This window comes from Pleurodeles waltl, chromosome 4_2 (assembly GCF_031143425.1).
Source record: "Pleurodeles waltl isolate 20211129_DDA chromosome 4_2, aPleWal1.hap1.20221129, whole genome shotgun sequence".
Classification (NCBI taxonomy): Eukaryota; Metazoa; Chordata; class Amphibia; order Caudata; family Salamandridae; genus Pleurodeles; species Pleurodeles waltl.
In genome coordinates this window covers 35,160,513-35,179,078 of record NC_090443.1, presented here as the reverse complement: position 1 = coordinate 35,179,078, position 18,566 = coordinate 35,160,513, and the positions used below count along the sequence as shown (strand labels likewise).

Below are 18,566 nucleotides of genomic sequence, written 5' to 3'. Positions count from 1 at the left end.
GGTGGGGGTGAAACCATAATTAGACCATGGGAAGTGTAAGGTTAAAGGTGCAGATGGTACAGACGGTGATCAGATAAAGGGGTATATGGCAAGGAGCAAGATCAGAGCAAGGTGTTGGTCAGACAGCACAACATGAGAGGAGAGAATAAGTTGGAGAGACCTAATCGGCTCAAATAATTGAAAAGAAAGGGATATCAGAGTAACCTGAAAAAAGCAGAGGTTTGAAAGCCAAGACAAAGATTACAGCAGGGGTGGAATGAAACCAAAATCAAGGAAAGGGGTAGACTGCATAGACCACTATTCAAATATAGGGTAGAGGTGGAAGGGCAACATAAGGAAAGTGGGCTAGCCAAAACTGGAGCAGGTGGGAAATAGAAGAGCCCAAGAAAAAATAAATAAGAATGCAGCAAGTCAAGATCCAGAATAGGGGCTGTACAGAGGATACCAACGTCTGAACAGAGAATAGGGCTTTGATCAAAGTCAGAGTAGGACTTAAGAGGGAGATACAAAGTCCACAGTGCGAGGTTGATGGAAGAGGTCATGGCTTAAGCAAATGTTATATTTCAGTAGTTCATTTATTTAGTGCCTAAGCCACTTTAAGCATTTACAACTTGTTTTTATATGTTAGGACCTTCATGATAAGCAATGTAGTAAGGTGCAATCAGAGAGCAGCAATGTGTCTGCCTTACTGCCCCCCACGTAGTCTCACATAACCTCAATGTTAGTTTCTTGTTACAACTTATTTCAAGTTGAACTGTCTCAAGGTGTAGCGAATAGAAGACACCGAGGTCAGAGGAGAACGGAAGAAAGATTCAGGCAGCAGAATGATCATGATTAAAGGGTAGGGAGAAAAGCTCATAATAGCACAATGTTTGGCAAAGACCATTCAGATTCCAAAAAAATAGGGAAAATCAGCAAAGACTCACATAGAGCATTCAACTCTGCAGACTGCTCTCCTCCTCCATCTCTCCAAAGATACATTGTGCTCTGTACAAAGGATGCATCTGAGAATACCAGGGCAGGTGAGAGAGTAGATATGCCATGACTACCCTCCTTTTCCTGGGGCTGGGTTTCTACTATCAGTGACAATGTGGTAAATCAGGGTGGGTTTCAATGCAACAGTTGCCCAAGTTCCTAAAATAGCACGCTCCTTGCACACACAAGGAGTCTGTGACTTCTGGTCTCGCCCTTCATTGATCCATCTATGTGTCCTAGGACAGCCACTATGGTGGAATTACAGCAGTTCTAGCGAAAGGTGACATGTACAAGTTCATCTAGACACACTAAATCAGCTCAATGCCACCTAACGGTACAGCGAGTTTCTCCTGTGTATTAGACCACGATAAGATGCAGAGGGTAAATGGAGGACAATGGTCAAAGAGGTCCTCATATTAATAAAACCATGACCGGAGTAGGGCATTGGTGGCCATGGTTTCACGGAATGTGGTTAAGACTATGAGCAGGTGACTTGTAATAGAGACCATGCTGAAAGCAGGAGACAAGGAGATAATGGAAAATGTCAGAGGACAATTGGATTGAGTCAAAGCTCAAAATGGGGCTCGTGAAAGATCAAAGCAGAATAGCATCTAGGGGTGAAACCAAACTGAAAGCAAAGGACTGGAGGGGGTTGCAGTAAGGAAGAAAAAATCTAAGATGAAATTGATACTCCTTCATATGTAGTAGTTTATGGTAAGGGACGAAGTTGTATTTAGAACACACCCTGGCATTTAGCAAGACGTTTATCTTTTTTTTGTTTTTTTACCCACTGTGCCACAAACTTTTTCTTCAAACAACCAACTTACCACCCCATTCCGGAAATAAATCTACTATATGCATGGGATTTATTTTACCTAAACTGCTATTTAGTAACAAGATTAGAGCTCTGAACCAATCACCGTCCCAGCAGCTTTTTCAGAGTCTTGCATTTTCATACACCTACATGTACTAGCACTTTTTTCTCACACTAGTTTGAGATATCGTTCCCACTGTGGTGGTGTCATATATAAACTAAGCAAAGCAGCAGAGGCTAATCTCACAACCCCTACATAACTGCATATTTCTAGAAAAAGCACTATACCCACATCCTTCCAAAGCCTGGTTTTCTCATTCAGTGAGTGGAACCTGGTACTTCTGAGGAATATTCGAGGCAATAGTAGTTTGTAGACAACAGAACCCCAAGAGTGCACATAATCTTTAAATAAGAAGCTAAATTTAAGATACAGGATGCACAGCAAGTGTGTGGTTATGCAATACATTTTTTGGGATACAAGCTTAGCTATGTTGTTTTTTTCCCTTACATTTAATCGACATTTTCCATAGGACGCAGAATGAGAAAGGTCTATCTTCACCAAACTTAGCAGGTAAGGAGGCGCCTGAACTCTAATACCTAAATCAATCTAGGGCTAAAAGATGTTGGGAACCTCAACTTTTTCCCACTGCTGAGCATGAGTATTAATCTAGTGCTGCAGTGATTCAAAGGATGGCATGAATTTTCCACTGCTCAGTATTAATCTACTGCGGAAGTGTTTCAAGGTATGCACTTGTTCGCCACTGCTTAAGATTAGTCTGCTGATTGTGTGTTTTAAGGACTGACGTATTCATACAAAACCAGAATGCTACTGCATTATGGTACCTCACGTTACCAGGTCACTAGCATTTACAGTTGGTCACAAGCTCTTACAGAGTTTGAAGTTTAGAGTGCTGTTCATGCAAAGAATTCATAATAAGAGGCTGGGGAAATCAGGAGGTTGAAGAGCCTGTGAGGGGTGAAAGAAAGAGACAAGAGACACAGAGACAAGACCACAAATTTTGGTGGTGGGGAAGAGTGGGGGGGGAGGGGGTAGGAACGTTGATGTGTGGAAATAAAAAGACCACTGTATGAAGGTGAAACAGTTTTGTGTAATGGGGAATGAGTGGCTTCCTTCAAGGTATTCATACGAGCAAATGTTTACAAGCCCACACCTGCATCCAATACGAAGTGCATAAAAATGTTTATCCTGGGTCTTAATTATCTCCAATACGGAGAAGAGCAGGCAAAGAGCAGAACCTGAAGAGGACATAGAGCTGACTGAGGTCACTGTAACACATCTTGCTAAGAGTTCCCAAGGCTTCAAGAAAGTCCCTTCCCAAACAACCACACCCAACAACCCCGCCCTCCTTGGCCTGTTCTTGGCACAGACAGCATCTGTAATTGTGTGCCGAGAAAGGCCATGGCTAGATGAAGGCTGGATGAAGAGTTAAATTCTAATGCTACACAGCACAAGAGTAACACTGCTGCTCCCCCTCTTCCCTGGGTTCGATATCTCACCTGGGATGTGCAAAGTCCTACAGGGGCAGAAACCAGATTTGTCTCCAAAACTCCAATTTGAGCATCCGTGGAAAGCGGCTGTGGACAGGCCTGGAGCTGAGACAAACACATTCACACTCAGTATTTCTCTATACATGGACAAGGACCACAACAACCACAGTTAATATTTTGTTTCTCAATGCACAGACAGCACAGCAACATAAACTGTGCTTCCTCTGTCATTGTCTACAGGTTGTTCCTGACCAGTACACAGGGAGGATGTATACCTGTGCTTCACTCTATCATGACCGTTTTGCTCCCCTCTGGTATGTGACTATTTAAACCTGCACTCCTCAATATCAAGGCAGTATAACGAAATCCTTAACTGTGCTGTGAACGTAATACACGGACAAGAGTGCAAAATGATGTTTAAAAACAATGGGAGGGATGTGAGGTGAATGTGGTGGTAATGACATCAAAAGGCAAATGATTCTCAGTGTGTCATTTAACTGTTTTTAAAGCTCACCCTGTTTATGGATACAGCCTCAAGTTCAGTTTTCACAGTTTCTGAGTAACACGTTTAATCTCAATGGTTGTATCCCTAGCATATTCTTACAACGAAGAATTGAAAAAATAAAAGCCATGTGAGGACTTTTACCTGCATTTTTTAAAACCACATAGAGCAGATATCGACTTTCTGCGTGAAACATCTGCTTTTAAAAGAATGCCAAACAAAGAATCACCCTGGTGGTGTCACTTACCACCAACACCTTGAGAAATGATAGGTATGGATTTAGAGTTAGAATAAAGGTATGTAGGACTAGGGCTGTGGGCCTCAACGCCCTCACAGGAGTCAAAGGCCTAGCAACACTGGTGAGTGATTATTAGGTATCATGCACACCCAACCAAATGACAACAAAGCCCGTGCAGCGTGGTTAAGTGCAGAGTAGGGGATTTATTAGACACCCTCAATTCTTTCTGAGCAAGTGGAAACCTAGAGGCAGGTATTCAGGACTATGAATTCTAGGTGGCTTGCCAGCAAAAGCTCCTTAAGGAAATCACAGCAACAATCTGGTAACCCACATTAAAAAAGTTAAATCTTGTCCAGCACATCAGTAAATATCATCAGAATCCAAAGGACTACCCAGCAAAGCAGATACAGCACAAAGGAAATTCTGAAAGAAAAAGATCCTAGCTCTTCCTATTACAAACTATCTTGCCTCTGAAGGAAGAATGCGTTTCTGAGTCACTACTGTTAAGCGCTAGGAAGACAGTAATGTTCTATGCTGTAACCAGAAGCACCTCCAAAAGGAGGCAATTTCATCAAGAGATGCTAGTCAGAAATGCTAACATCTGATCTGGTCAATCCTCATAAAAACCTAATTGAATAGGAAGCTGGACTCCTACAGTCCAAACTCATCTACCCACTCATATAGATAGGCATATACCCTGGCAAGTCATTTAAAACATTAACTGGATTGAGCCAACAAGAATACTGGACGTGAATAGAGAAAAATAAAGCTGCAGTTTAAAAAAAAAAAAAAAAAAACATGACTTTGAATTTGAAAGGCTGACCAACGTTGTTTAACTATTTGATCACACTGGGAAATAGAGAACTAAGAATGTAGGTCTCTCATTCGAGGTTCAACTTATTACCCAATTATGGTGACCAACAAGTTGAGTCCATAGCACATCTGCTGTGTAGCTGCCAGAAATGGCAGTGTGTAAGGTTAAGATTTCTAGAGACACTCATACGGACAACGGAAAAGAAAAAACAACATTTAACATCCTTTCTGCTATCAGAACAGTATTCAAACGCATCAGCAGCACTGGTCAACTTCTTCAAAATGTTAATATACCAAAACGAAAAGGAGGACAAACGGGGTAGGTCTGATTAGACTAAAGTTGGGCACATTAATCCCTGAAAGCAGTCATGATCCAAGAAACGGATGGATTAAATTTGTTATGTGCCCTATCCAAGGTTCAGTCATAAACATGCGTCATCCTGTGCATGAGGAGAACAAACGTTGGAGGATACTAGAGAGGAAAGACTAAAAGACATGATTATTAGAGGACTATTCGACCTCCTCAAATTTCGATCCCCTCCTTGGAGAAGCTAAAGAACCAGAAAATATCAATAACCTCTTAAAGCTGTCCAAACATTTTCTTTGTTTTCCTCTTCTTCTCCTCCCTGATTGCATCTCCTTGTGATTCCTATTTTCCATATATTTTATGTATATTTATTTTAAATTTTCTTTCTCACTTTTTCTTTAGCAGCAATATTTTAAATTATATCCTGCAAAGTTAACACTTACAAGAAACATGGCGAAAAGGGATGGTCAACCCAATGCATAAAAACTGTGATCCGAAACAACTAGAAGTCTTTAGTGACACCAGCATCGGAAAACCTTCCAAAGGTATTATGAATCAAACAATACTAAAACCACTTCTAAACAACAACACTTTGCATAAAAGTTGCATGAGATTCCTTTTCCAAACAGAGCAACAGATCACGTCTTCGACTTTCAGCAACTGTGTAAAAACACAAAGAAGAAAAGCAGGACGTCAGTCATAGAAAATCTTTTGACTCAGTACTGAACCCATGCCTACATACTGAATTATTGGTGGGAAGAAAGTTGCGTTCATAAAAACCATACAGGCATTAATTAGCTCGATGGTGACAATAAGCAGCATGTACAATGCAGCCTCTGCCCAACATAGAGTTATCTACATCCTGGCAACTTTGGCAGAGGTTTCTGGAGCCCCGTTGTGAGGATGGAAGACTTGCACGTAAAAAATGTTTACCTTAGGACTACAGTCTGTTCATCCTAACACCAAACTAAGGAAAGCTCCAGTATAACCTAAGCCTCCCTAAAGAATGACATCAGGTCTGGGTGTAAAAACACAGGCAAGCTTATGTGTAACTGAAACAATGCATTTTTGATGAATGAACATGCTAAATGGAGCTCAGACCAAGTTAATCAGTTTTAAAGTAGCAACTGGAAACTACAAAAAAATAACACTACTTAATAGCACCCCATCAAATACAACTATTCTGGATAATCCCAGAAACAATGCCTTCCCAACCAAGAATTAACATGAAGTACAAAAAACAGAACCCTACATAAATACAATATAAGTACAAAAGCAGCTCAAAGCACTTGTGTAGAGCAAAGCTGGGTAGATTGCCCGAATGCTGAACAAGCAGAGGAGTGTATAATTCGATCCCAGTGTCACAAACGGGAGAGTAAATAAATATATACAATCCACCAAATGTTCACCAGAACCTTAACCTGTTAGACTGGCATGAACCAGTAACACCATTTGGCAGTATCACTCCACATGGAACCGCACCAAAGAAGCGTCTCAGAGAAACCTAAACTACGTACAATAAAGTCAAAACCTGCAATAGACTGAGGACCTTATTACAACCTTGACAGAGGGGTTTCCTTCATCACAAATGTGGCAGATATCCCATCCGCCATATTACGATCTCCATTGAATATAATGGGATCATAATACGACAGAGGGGATATCCGCCACATTTGTAATGGAGGAAACCCCTCCATCAAGGTCGTAATAAGGCCCTTAGTCCTTGCATTATATTTGACTATGATCTGAAACGCAAATTACAGGTTACCAATACAGTAACCACAGTATGAAAATAAGTACAAGCCAGAGCAGATAAACCCAGAAACTGGAAGACGCCTGAAATGCCGATAGTGTGACCTGGAAGAAGTAGTGACAGAGGCAATTGCTCCAGCATTCAAAATGATTCAGGTCATTTATTTCTCCATAATCGGACATATCCAGATGCTACAGAATGGTCAGAGGAGGGAGAGTCGTGTCTGGCACCCACATACGGAGGTTGGGGACTTGTTTGGCAACAACAAATGGGGTGGTGGCAATCGAAAACCCATATGGGGCTGCCACCAAATAACAGATGAATAGCCTTCCAGAACACATAGCTTGAGGGCCTGCGCCATGGGCTGCCACTGACAGAGCAGTGTCACTCGCAGGCACCCACGAACAAGCGAAAACCTTTTCACTGGTGAGCCCGAGAACACACAATGTAGGGGTGCTGTCCACAACACACTATGTACCAAGTAATGTGCTGGCAACAGATTCTAATTTGCGCCTTGCAAACAGCACTTACCCTAGGCTGCTTTGCCATTACCTGAGGAACTGCCTCCGTCGAAAGCTGCAGTTTTTGGTGGAAGAGGTCGCTGAGTGTCCTGTTTTGTCTCTCCAGGTCAAGAACCTTCTTCTTTAGCTTGAGACATTCCTCTCGCAGGTCCTAGGTGAAAAAAAAGCTTCATGAAGGAACACTGAAATAACACTTCGCGGTTCTGATGCACAGAAAACCACATGCCCTGTTAATCCTCAAGATTTTTTGTGTCATGAACGGGGTTACAGCATCCCAAAAGCAAAAGAAGCACTGGTTCCAAATGCGCTTTGCAGGAACACTGCGTACTGTAAAAAGTGTACCTGTGAGACAGCGGGGTATGCCTCAGTCTAAGAAATTAGTTTTGAGACTATCAGGGGACTTTGAGGTGTGGCACAACAAGTTCCCCACCATTCTGCAAAACAGATAAAAGGGAAAAAAATGAAAGGAATAAACCCTGAACAATGTTTACCTTCTGGTTCAGCAGTGCCTGGACAACGTGGTTTGCAACCTGCAACAGAAGGACAGCGTTAAAGACCATGTTAAATGGAAATAATTAACTGATTCTTACAGCTACCTAGTGTCCCCTTAGCAGTGCAGCTCATTCAGAAAAATCTCCAGTCTGCTCGCACCCCAATAAGGAGCTGTACAGGGGACCTGTAGCCAGAATATGCCCACATTACCTCATCCAAACAGCGTTCATAAGCTTCCCGTTGATTCTCATTAGCCAGGGCCAGAGCCGAATTTTCTGCCTGCAGAGTTAAAAAACAACATATGACGACTGTAAAGAGAGGCAGCTATAAGACAGAATGTGAACCCTCTTGGCAAGAAAAATATCAGACATACCAATTCAAGGACACCCAGAGACAAACATTTGCGAAAAGCAGTTGTAAATAAGTAACTTAAAAACAGGCAAAGAACAGCATTTGCTTTCTTTATGCATTTCAACAGATTGCATAAATACTGCACTACTGTGAAGGTGGTGTGTGCATACCATTTGTATAGGGAGCAGGAAGAATTGTGCTTGTGGGTAAAGATGGTGGTGTGAAAGGGTATGTTTTGAAGAGTGGAGGGTACAGATGGTGTAGGGCCAGATGGTATGGCACCAAGTGTCAGATAATGTAGGTGGTTCAGGGGGTGTAGGTGACGTGGCACACAGATGGTGAGGTAGGGCCTACGTTGCTATGCAGAGCTTATGTTTTGGTGTACTGTCGGAGGTAGAGAGGGTGTTGATGGGGATATGCTTTAGGGATGTAGATTGTGAAGGGTGTAGCTCATGGTATATCGCGCAGGTGATCCTGCAAAGTGATACTGTAGCTGATAGTGTGGGGGTGTATGGGATGCTTCTGGAAATGTATGAGAGGATGTAGGGGTGGCATGGTTGCAAGTACTCTAGTTACTCTTTTGTGGGAGTAATGAGATGGACGCATGAAGAGACGTGTGGTCTGACGCAGAAGTTGTAATTATATGGAAATCTGGGGATTTGGGAAAGCTGGCCCGCTGTGGTGATGAAGCTGTCATGCTTTATTGTTGGGAACAATTTCTACACACGTTCCTGTTGGTTTGTGCCGAACTTAGCACAAAATGTGCCTTAAGGAGTGGAGTTTCAATTAAGAGTTTGACATCGAGGCCTGGATTGTGGTAGGGCAATCTTTGAGCCAGGTGATTAAACCTTTTGATGGATCTTTTAGGTAGAGTCAAGTATCATCTCCATACTGATGCATCTTGATGTTCCTTTTGGCTCTGAGGGGTGCAATGTCGAAGTTAAAACTTCCTGCACGAAATATGGATTCCAAGAGGACTCCCCTGATCACAGGGATGGTGTCCGGTCTCAAGGCAATCACCCGGATAAGCCGGGATCTTTTCTATAGGCAGGATGAGGCCATGGAATAATGAAACGGAGTCCGTTCTTGTAGTGACTATTATTTAGTGTTTGAAGATCAAGAGTGATGATTAAGTGGAGGGGTACATGTAAATATTATAAAAGGTCAGTGATAATGTAGGATGTATGTGAATAATCAAATTTGTAGGATAAGTAGAAGCTAAAAGCTTTTTCTTTCCTTCTGTTTTCTGCCTACTCATACTCTTTTCTATTACATATTCACGCATTCCTTTTTTCCATTTCCTGCTTCCTTCTCATCTTATCTCGAGTCTTAGTTGACTCATCGGATTACACCTTTTCTACTTTAACCTTTATCTATGTCCAGTGGCGGCAAATCTCGAAGGGGGAGACCGGAGGGTGAAAATATATATTCAAAAAAATAATAAATCACCTTCACAGGCGCCACTGTCTCGTGCCGCCTCGCACTCCTCCTCCCTCGATGTGGTATCCCAGCATTCACTGTGACACCAGCGCAGGCTCCCCAGCAATGCTGGTGCTACTTTCATGCTCAAGCTAGCATGAAAGCAGTGTCAGGATTGGTCTGAGCTGCTTGGACTGCCGCTCAGACACAACCCTAGGGCCTGTGCAGTTTCTCCAGCCCGGCTGTGTTGAAACCCAAGTGTGCATGTGTGTTTGGCCAGCCGCCTGCGCAGTTAGGTGCACTCCACTCCCCCTCCCCTCTCCCATGACCCAGCCCCGCCCTCCCTTCACACGTTGCTGGCTGAGCCAGCAGCAGAAAAATAAAACAATAGTGAACTATCTTTTTATTATTCTGCTGCTGGCTCAGCCAGGGGCAAGGGGGGGTGGGAGGAATGCTCCCTCGCCATTGCAAAGGAGCCGCCCCTGTCTGTGGCGCTCATTTGTTTCTTCTGTCATATTCAAGAATGTAAAGCGCTAATAAAAGTGAGTACTGTTGTATACTGAAAAGCCTGGTATCTCTTTCCTTCAAATATAGATACATAGGGGTGGACTTTAATAAAAGATCTACTTGTCCATAGGACATTTTCCTTCCCAAATCTACTTGTCATGGTTAATTAAAAGAAAATTAGTAGAAAAAAATAAATCAACTTGTCCCTTTGGTGTCAGGTTGAGTGATCTATGACAAATTATGGCAGCAATCTCTTTAAATAGGAGCTCTGATAATAGCCTCTCTGATTGTGCCAGGGATAATACTGTAGTAGGGTATGAATACTAGCAACTTTCTAATTTTGTCACCTTTCTGCAGATCTACATACTGGGGCTGGAGGTATGGGTAAGCAATTGTTTCAGGGTTGGAATGTCCTTTGAAGTCTGTGCAAACCTAATAATTTTCATGTTTTAAGGGTGTTCACCAGCTCTTCTCCAATCTTTTCCAATACTGAGAAAGGTTGGAAATTTACTCCTGACAAGAGTCTGAAGTAAAGCTTACAGGGTTGGAAAAAAAGTGGTTGGAGGGAAAGTTAACTTCCATAAGCTCATCTGTATTTTAACACGAGCTAATCTACACATGCATACTTGCTCATGTTAAAATACAGTTCACAAATATTTTCTAGGAATACTATTTCCTTGTCTACTTCTGTAAATTTTTGTGCATGCATGAAATATGTAAACCTGCACAAATGCAAATACCATGGGTGCACGTTTGCCACTTTAAGAAATTAAGTCTTACGTTAACCAAGACCTTTTGTTTTTGTTAAAATTAGCTCTCTACAGCCATCTATCGGCTAGTTTAACTGTGAATTATGTCAATCTGCTCTTTCACAAGGAGCATATCAGCACACAGACGTGGTTTTGTTCAGTGCCAGGAACTCTACTAATGGCAATGTGGGCTTTTTGAGACCAAAAAATAATTTTGCTTTTTGCCAATGTTTGTTACAATAGCTAGGTCCCAGCGGCTCCCACAACAATACATTTTTACAAAAGCCAAGACAAGATACGCCTTGACAAAACCAAAGGACTGACCATCATTGTCAGACTTATTGACTTTGCCATTGCTTGTTTATTTTCAAGTTTCCCATAATCTTGCTGAAACCGGTAACAGCTACTTTCCAATCTGATTATTTTCTGGAAATGCTAAGATACATCAACACATTTTACCAAATGATGCTTCAAAGAAGTGGTACCTACAATTTCACAGTAGTTAAGCAAAACGTTTTTTGCCTAGTTGCATTTTTCCTTGAACATTTTATTTTGAAAGCAAAGAATCAAACTTGTTTTCAAGCTTATTCAAATATTTGCATCTAATAAGAGAGCATTCTGGGGGCATTATAAATAGCCTCATATTGTTAAACTCTGCAAACGTATGCAGACATGTTTTTTACTGGATCAACTGTCCGTAGTACAGTCCTAGTTTACAAAATTAATTTAGACTTTTCACCCTAATAATAAAGATTTAGCATTAATGAACCATAAATACAAGTTTGAACAGCATTAACATATGGACACAAATATTACCTCAACTGCAGTCAATTCCTTTCCCTGCTCCATATCTGTGATACTGTGAATTGGCAACCAAAGGTTTTGTGCTCCAGGGGACTGGGCCGACTTGTCCCAAGGACAATATAGACCTGAAAATGTGTTGTACTGGACTCCAAATAAAATGTCCTAGGCATAGTCTATGGGAATTCTACACACCCTTATATTGCAACCCCCCCCCCCCTTTTTCCATTTTTTTTTTGCTGAGCTGGCATCTGATTCTCTGTCCCAAATATTTTTAAGTGCCCTAATAAACGTTGGGCCACATTTGTGCTATATAAAACAGCATATATAAAAAATAAATGTAGCTAAAAAGAAGAAGCAACTTGTCCTCGAGGTGTAAAGAAGGTGGTGTTGAATGGGGATGTAGCATGTAGATAGGGCAGGTGTAACATATACAGGACAGTATAGAGAACAAATAGTGGTACAGGCCGTGTGATGTGGGTGGGTCAAGATAGGACGGGATGTAGTTGGTATGGGATAGGGTGCCAGTGGTTATTTTAAGAGTGTTGGTTGCTGTGTAAGTGGTGATATAAAGTGTAGTTGGAGTTGCAGCATGTGACTGATGTAAGGGATAGTGTAGCATGGTTGTGTAGGGAGGAAGATGTAGGTAGAGCTGTAGGTGTATAGACAATTGAAAAATCTCAACACTCGCAAAATTGGTGTTTAAACCAATGGACCTGGGATAAAATACAGCTGACTTTAAAATGGGAGGATGTGAAAGGAATTTAGAATCCAGCAACCCTTCCGCTAACATTAGCCAGACAAACCAGATAACCATATTACCAAATTATATGTTAGTGGGGCAATGATATCTCTGAATTAATCGGAACTCAAGTGTGACCTACATAGTATACATTTCAGTGATTTTGATAAGCTAATCAGAAATTTGAAACCCGCCATGGCAATCACCCCAGATGGACTTGCCTCCACCATGCAGGTAATATAAAGGAAGTGGTGGGCAGTACAGTTATATTAGACTTGTCTGCATCAAAGCTGTTCGCAAAAATAGAATTCCAAACTAGTGGCAGGGTTCAATCCTAGTTCCTACCTTTAGGAAAGGAAACTGTAATGTCTCAAACTACAGGTTCATGGCAAATATACACTGACATTTGTTAAAATGGCCCTAGGATAATGTGATTCTGCAGCCCACTCAAATGTGATGTTGAGTAAATCATTCAACAACGCAGAACTGTTTGCTACTCACTACCCTTGGTAAGCAGGCAACCTCCTAGCAATCTCCCCCTTTTTACTACACCTCTGTCAACTTTATATAAGCAAGCAACAAAGGTGACTGGGTAAGGATAGGGTCAAATTAGTGAATTGAGAGAAGCCAGAGACTCTTTTAAAAATGACTTTTTTAAAATTGAAATTGGAGGATGCAAACTAGACACGTAATGGATACGAGCACACATGGAAATGCAAAGTATTAAGAAAGGATGCATACAATGGCTCACTGCATTTCAATATCTTTGTTGCAAAATACTGGGATTCCTAAAAAAAGTGACAAAGTGCACAAGACAAACTATGCTGCTTATTTATACGCTTATTGGCTTCCAGCACATTGGCTACATTTTATTTTTTTCCAGTGTTTGAGAAGAGCTTTTAAAGCCCCTAATGGACTCCGCTGTCTCTAAACACAAGCTAGAAACCCACTCTAAGCAGGGGTTTGTAGCTCACATTGTGTTCCACTGTGTGATATTGGCTCCTTTCTGCGTGGCTGTGTGAAATGAGCCAATACTGTGTGACACACACTGGCACGGTCTGTGTTGGTAGGTCTGATGTAGCATGATGGTAAACTTCACCAAAAAAGTGATTGATATTTGACCCAAGATAAGGATATCAAAGAGGCTGGCTTGATGGGTAAAGAATGTTGTTTAAAGGCAATGTTAGCATATGCTGGAGCCTTCTCATTTCCTCTGGCAGGACACTGTACGGATTGAACAGATACTTTTACCTGAACTATCCTTACCTTTATTGGGTTAACTATGAATGGTATGGGCACCATTTTACTTTGCTAAATTCGACCAGGAAGAAGTTTTAATACCATAGTATAAGTAGTTATCCTTTTGTCCTTCTGAGTTTGCAGATTACCATTCTGTGGAAGGATCCAGGATTTGGACTTATTCAAGCACCTGCTTCTGTGTCTATTGGGATGATAAGACCCTCCATTCACAGGTTATCGAAAAGGAATTTTGAAACTGTGAACCCTTACATTTCCCCTGGGATGGATTATTATTCTATAATTTGGTACATAAAATTGTGCCCTAATGAAGGTGCGTGGCACTTCTCTAGTGGACACCGAAATGCATGGCAGCACTAACATATCAACATCTCTGATTCAGAGCTAAATCCCTGCTTAAAGAAATTGTGTTTTGTATTATTGTACTGCCATTTTATGTTTTTACACAGTATTATTGTTTTTTTAAATAATAGCATTTTTTGATTGTGAAAGAGAGCACTGGACTGATCTGGGTATATGCAAGCATAACTGTAAATGTATCTTAGTTGTTGGGACTATGATTAGAGATTATATGTATTACATCTGGGGGAAGACAGCAATATCGGGTGGGGTTTGTTATTGTTTGTTTGTTATTGTAATATTTTTTTGAGATGGAGGTACGTTGGGTAGGTCTGATATGACTGAGGGTATGCATGTGAATTCTTTTTAACCCCTTCCCCGCCACGGACGTGGCAGTGACGTCCATGGCTGCAGCGCTGAGGCGCCAATGACATAACTGTTACATCCTAGGAATGGGACGGGGACTGGCGCCCCCCCCTTGAACCGCCCCCTCCTCCCCCGGGGCAGAGATGGAAGGGGAATCATTTCCTCTTCCACTCCCACCACCCCCTGTGACATCAGATGACATCAGTGCACGAATGCGCGCTGACCTTATCAGAGGTCACCCAAGCTCAGCTTCCAGCGTGATTGGAAAATAAATGGAAGCATTTCTCTTCGGATCAGTGGAATGGGGGGGTTTAGGGGCTGAGAGGCATGAAAGGAATGGAAAGGCCTTTCCTTTCATGTCTCTGAGCATTTCTGCAGCCCGATTGTGGAGCAATCGGGCTGCAGAAATGCCCACTAGACACCAGGGATTTTGTGTTTTGTTTTGCTTGTATGTGTTTACATATAAAGGGAGCAGCCACTTAGGCAAGGACCGATCCCCAAGGGGGGCATTTTTTTATTTGGCCCTTTCTGCCCCAGGAGGAGGGGAGGGATCAGAACCCACTAGACACCAGGGATACTTTTTTTTTCTTTTTAATAGTTTTTTACATGTGGGGACGACCCCTTAGGCAAGGGTCGCTTCCCTGGAGGCAAATTGTTTTTAGGCCATTTCTGCCCCCCTTGGGGGCAGATTGGCCTATTTTTCTTAGGCCAATATAGATACCAAGGATTTTTTTTTAAAATATCTGTTTCACACAAGGGGTGTGACCCCTTAGGCAAGGGCCGCTCCCCTGGGGACAAATGTATTTTAGGCCATTTCTGCCGCTGGGGTGGGGGGTCTAGGGTACAAACCACTCATGCACAAGGGTTTGGTGTGTGTGTTTTTTTTTCTGGGGGGTTGGGGGGGGCAGACCCTTGGGCAAGGGTCAGTCCTCACATTACTGTTGGCCATTTCTGCCCCCCCCCCCCCGGGGGCAGATCGGCCTATTTTTATAAGGCCCAATGCCCATCAGAGACCAGGGAAGATTTTTTTCAAATAAAGAGAGTTGGAGTATTGCCAAAGTTGTTCTGTCCACCGGTGGGGAGATGGGCAATTCCCAATTTCTCCCGATCCACTCCCCAGGAAAGGGATTGGGGGGTGGGGGGAGGAGACGGGCGGGGAGATGGGCAATTCCCAATTTCTCCCGATCCACTCCCCAGGAAAGGGATTGGGGGTGGGAGGCGGGCACAGAAAGCTTACTAGATGCCAGGGAATAAAAAAAAAAAATTTTAAAAAAAATTTGTGGGGTGGTGGCTACTGACCAGTATGGGCATGGTTATGCCCCTACCCCAACTGAAGGGGTTAACAGTCTTTCAGCTCTCCACGCACACTAAAAGATCTTATCCCAATGGCAAGCAAGAGGACATTTGATTAATTTGGGTTTTGGTTTTACGTTTGGGCCATGACAGCTTGGTTAACTCCCAAATTGCCCCACTTAGAATAGCGAGGTCTGCAGTTTATGGACTTTGGGACGCTGCCATGCAGAAAAATCTACAAGCAACACAAAAGGATGATGGACGGATGCCACCCCAGGTTGGACCCAGCCATATGCAAATCAGTCTTGACCCTGTTCCTCATGGGAACAGTCCAGCCCTAATTGCCAAGCCAGATCCTCCCTGGACCGGAAACAAGCATCCTGGGACCGGTTTCAGGGTATCACCCTTGATCAGCCAGGCTACCTTGAATCCAGTGGCACAGTGAGCAAGGGACCCACATCTGGGCATACCCTTCCCACTTGGGGCAACTTTAGCAACACAAAAGGATGATGGACAGAGTGCTGAACATTGCAAACACCCACCCCAATCACAGATCTGGGTTTAATCCATCGTTCTTTTGCTCACCAGGCCACCCCAGGTTGGACCCAGCCATATGCAAATCAGTCTGGACCCTGTTCCTCATGGGAACAGTCCAGCCCGAACTGCCAAGCCAGAAAATCTACAAGACCTAGACACATCTGAAAACTAAACATCTGGGTGAGTTCAGAGTGGTGTCCTACACATGCACCCTGCACCATTTTCTTAACCACAATGCCCTGCAAACCTCCAACTTTGCTTGAAATCACACATTTTTCTGATGGAAACTTCTGGAATCTGCAGGAATCCACAAAATTCCTACCACCCAGCACTGTCACATCTATACTGATAAAAATTCTGCCCCACTTGTCAGCCGAAAAACGTATAATTTTTTTTCAAACTGTCCTTTTGGACCAGCTTTGGTTACCCCCTCAATTTCAACATGTTTTTGGCTCTTCCCTGTCACAGGCACTTGGCCCACCTACACAAGTGAGGTGTCATTTTTATTGGGAGACTGAAAGAAACGGTGGGTGGTAGGAAATGTGTGCCGGTGCGGTGAGCCCAGACACAAATGTGGGGGAAATTTGATTTTTGTTTTAGCTAAATTTGAGGTTTGCTGAGGATTCCGAGTAAGAAAACACTGGGGGATCTACGCAAGTCACACCTCCCTGAACTCCCGTGGGTGTCTAGATTTCAGTAATGTCTGGGTTTGTTAGGTTTCCCTAGATGGCTGCTGAGCCCAGGGCCAAAAACGCAGGTGACCCCCGCAAAAACAGGTAGTTTTGTATTTGATAATTTTGATGTGGCCACATAGTGTTTTGGGGCATTTCCTGTCGCAGGCATGAGGCCTAACCACACAAGTGAAATACCTTTTTTATCGGGAGACCTAGGGGAATGCTGGGTGGAAGGAAGTTTGTGGCTCCCCTCAGATTCCAGAACTTTGCAGCTTGAAATGTGAGGAAAAAAAGTGCTTTCTTAGCCAAATTATGAGGTTTGTTAGGGATTCTGGGTAACAGAACCTGGTAAGCGCGCCGCAAGGTCCCCCGTCCTGGGTTCCCCATGGTGTTTACTTTTTAAAAAAATGCACAGGTTTGGCAGGTTTTCCAATGTGCCATCTACGCAAGATAACAAATTCCACAGTTAGGCACTTTCCCAAAAAAATACGGCAGTTGTCAATGTAAAAATTTGATGTTGCATTTCCTGTTGCTGGCACTAGCGCTACCAACACAAGTGAAGTACCCAGTGTTTTTTATTTTTGGCCACATTTTGAGGTTTGCAAAGGATTCTGGGTAACCAAACCTGGTGAGAGCCCCACAAGTCAACCATTCCTGGATTCTCCTAGGTGTCTAGTTTTCAAAAGTGCACAGGTTTGGTAGGTTTCCCTAGGTGCCGGCTAAGATAGAGGCAAAAATCCACAGCTAGGCACTTTCCAAAAAACAAATCTGAATTCAATGTAAAAATGTGATGTGTCCATGTTGCATTTCCTGTCGCAGGCATTAGGCCTACCCACACAAGTGAGGTACCATTTTAATCGGGAGACTTGGGGGAACACATAATAGAAGAACACGTGTTATTATCCCTTGTCTTTCTCTACATTGTTTCCTTCCAAATGTAAGACAGTGTGAAAAAATACATATATTTGGGAAATGCCCTGTAGTTCACATGCTAGTATGGGGACCCCATAATTTCCTGCCTTTTTGGTCCCGGGCTCAGCAGCCATCTATGGAAACCTACCAAACCCAAACATTTCTGAAAACTAGACACCCAAGGGAGTCTAGGTAGTGGATTGGGGGTAATTGCCCCATCTACCCACCAGTTGGCAAAACAACTTTGTCCCCATTTATTTGGGGTGGGGTTATGGCCATACCCCCACCCTCTTTTTTGGAAAAATAAAATCTTCCCCTGGTCTCTGGGGGGGGGCAGGTGGACCTTACATAAATAGGCCAATCTGCTGGGGGGTGTGGGGGTCAGAAATGGCCAACAGTAATATGCCCCCATGGGGAGCAACCCCTGCCCAAGGGTCTGCCCCCCCAAAACAAAACACCCACACACACCAATCCCTGGTGCCTAAGGCAGACTGGCCTATGAAAAATAGGCTCATCTGCCCCCAAGGTGGGCAGAAAAGGCCTGAAATAAAATTGACCCCCAGGGGAGTGACCCTTGCCTAAGGGGTCGCTCGCAGTCTCTAAAAAATTGTTTTTTTTTTAAAAACTCTGGTGCCTAGTGGTTTCGGGCCCCCTTGGGCCGGTAAAAAAAAAAACGTGCCCCTCTGAGGATCACC

General features: G+C 43.0%; 1 protein-coding gene across 3 annotated transcripts in view; it reads right to left on the bottom strand.

The window, feature by feature from the left end:
* The window catches only part of NCKAP5L (NCK associated protein 5 like), a 120,369-nt gene that overhangs the window by 63,933 nt on the left and 37,870 nt on the right, over positions 1 to 18,566 (bottom strand). For 2 of the 3 annotated variants that reach the window (XM_069230510.1, XM_069230511.1), the window contains 4 exons: positions 8,135 to 8,203; positions 7,924 to 7,962; positions 7,464 to 7,583; positions 3,308 to 3,403 (listed from right to left, as the gene is read on the bottom strand). In XM_069230510.1, coding sequence (XP_069086611.1) covers positions 3,308 to 3,403; positions 7,464 to 7,583; positions 7,924 to 7,962; positions 8,135 to 8,203 — 324 coding nt within the window. The remainder of the gene's footprint in view (positions 1 to 3,307; positions 3,404 to 7,463; positions 7,584 to 7,923; positions 7,963 to 8,134; positions 8,204 to 18,566) is intronic. The other variant, XM_069230512.1, reaches the window with a different exon arrangement.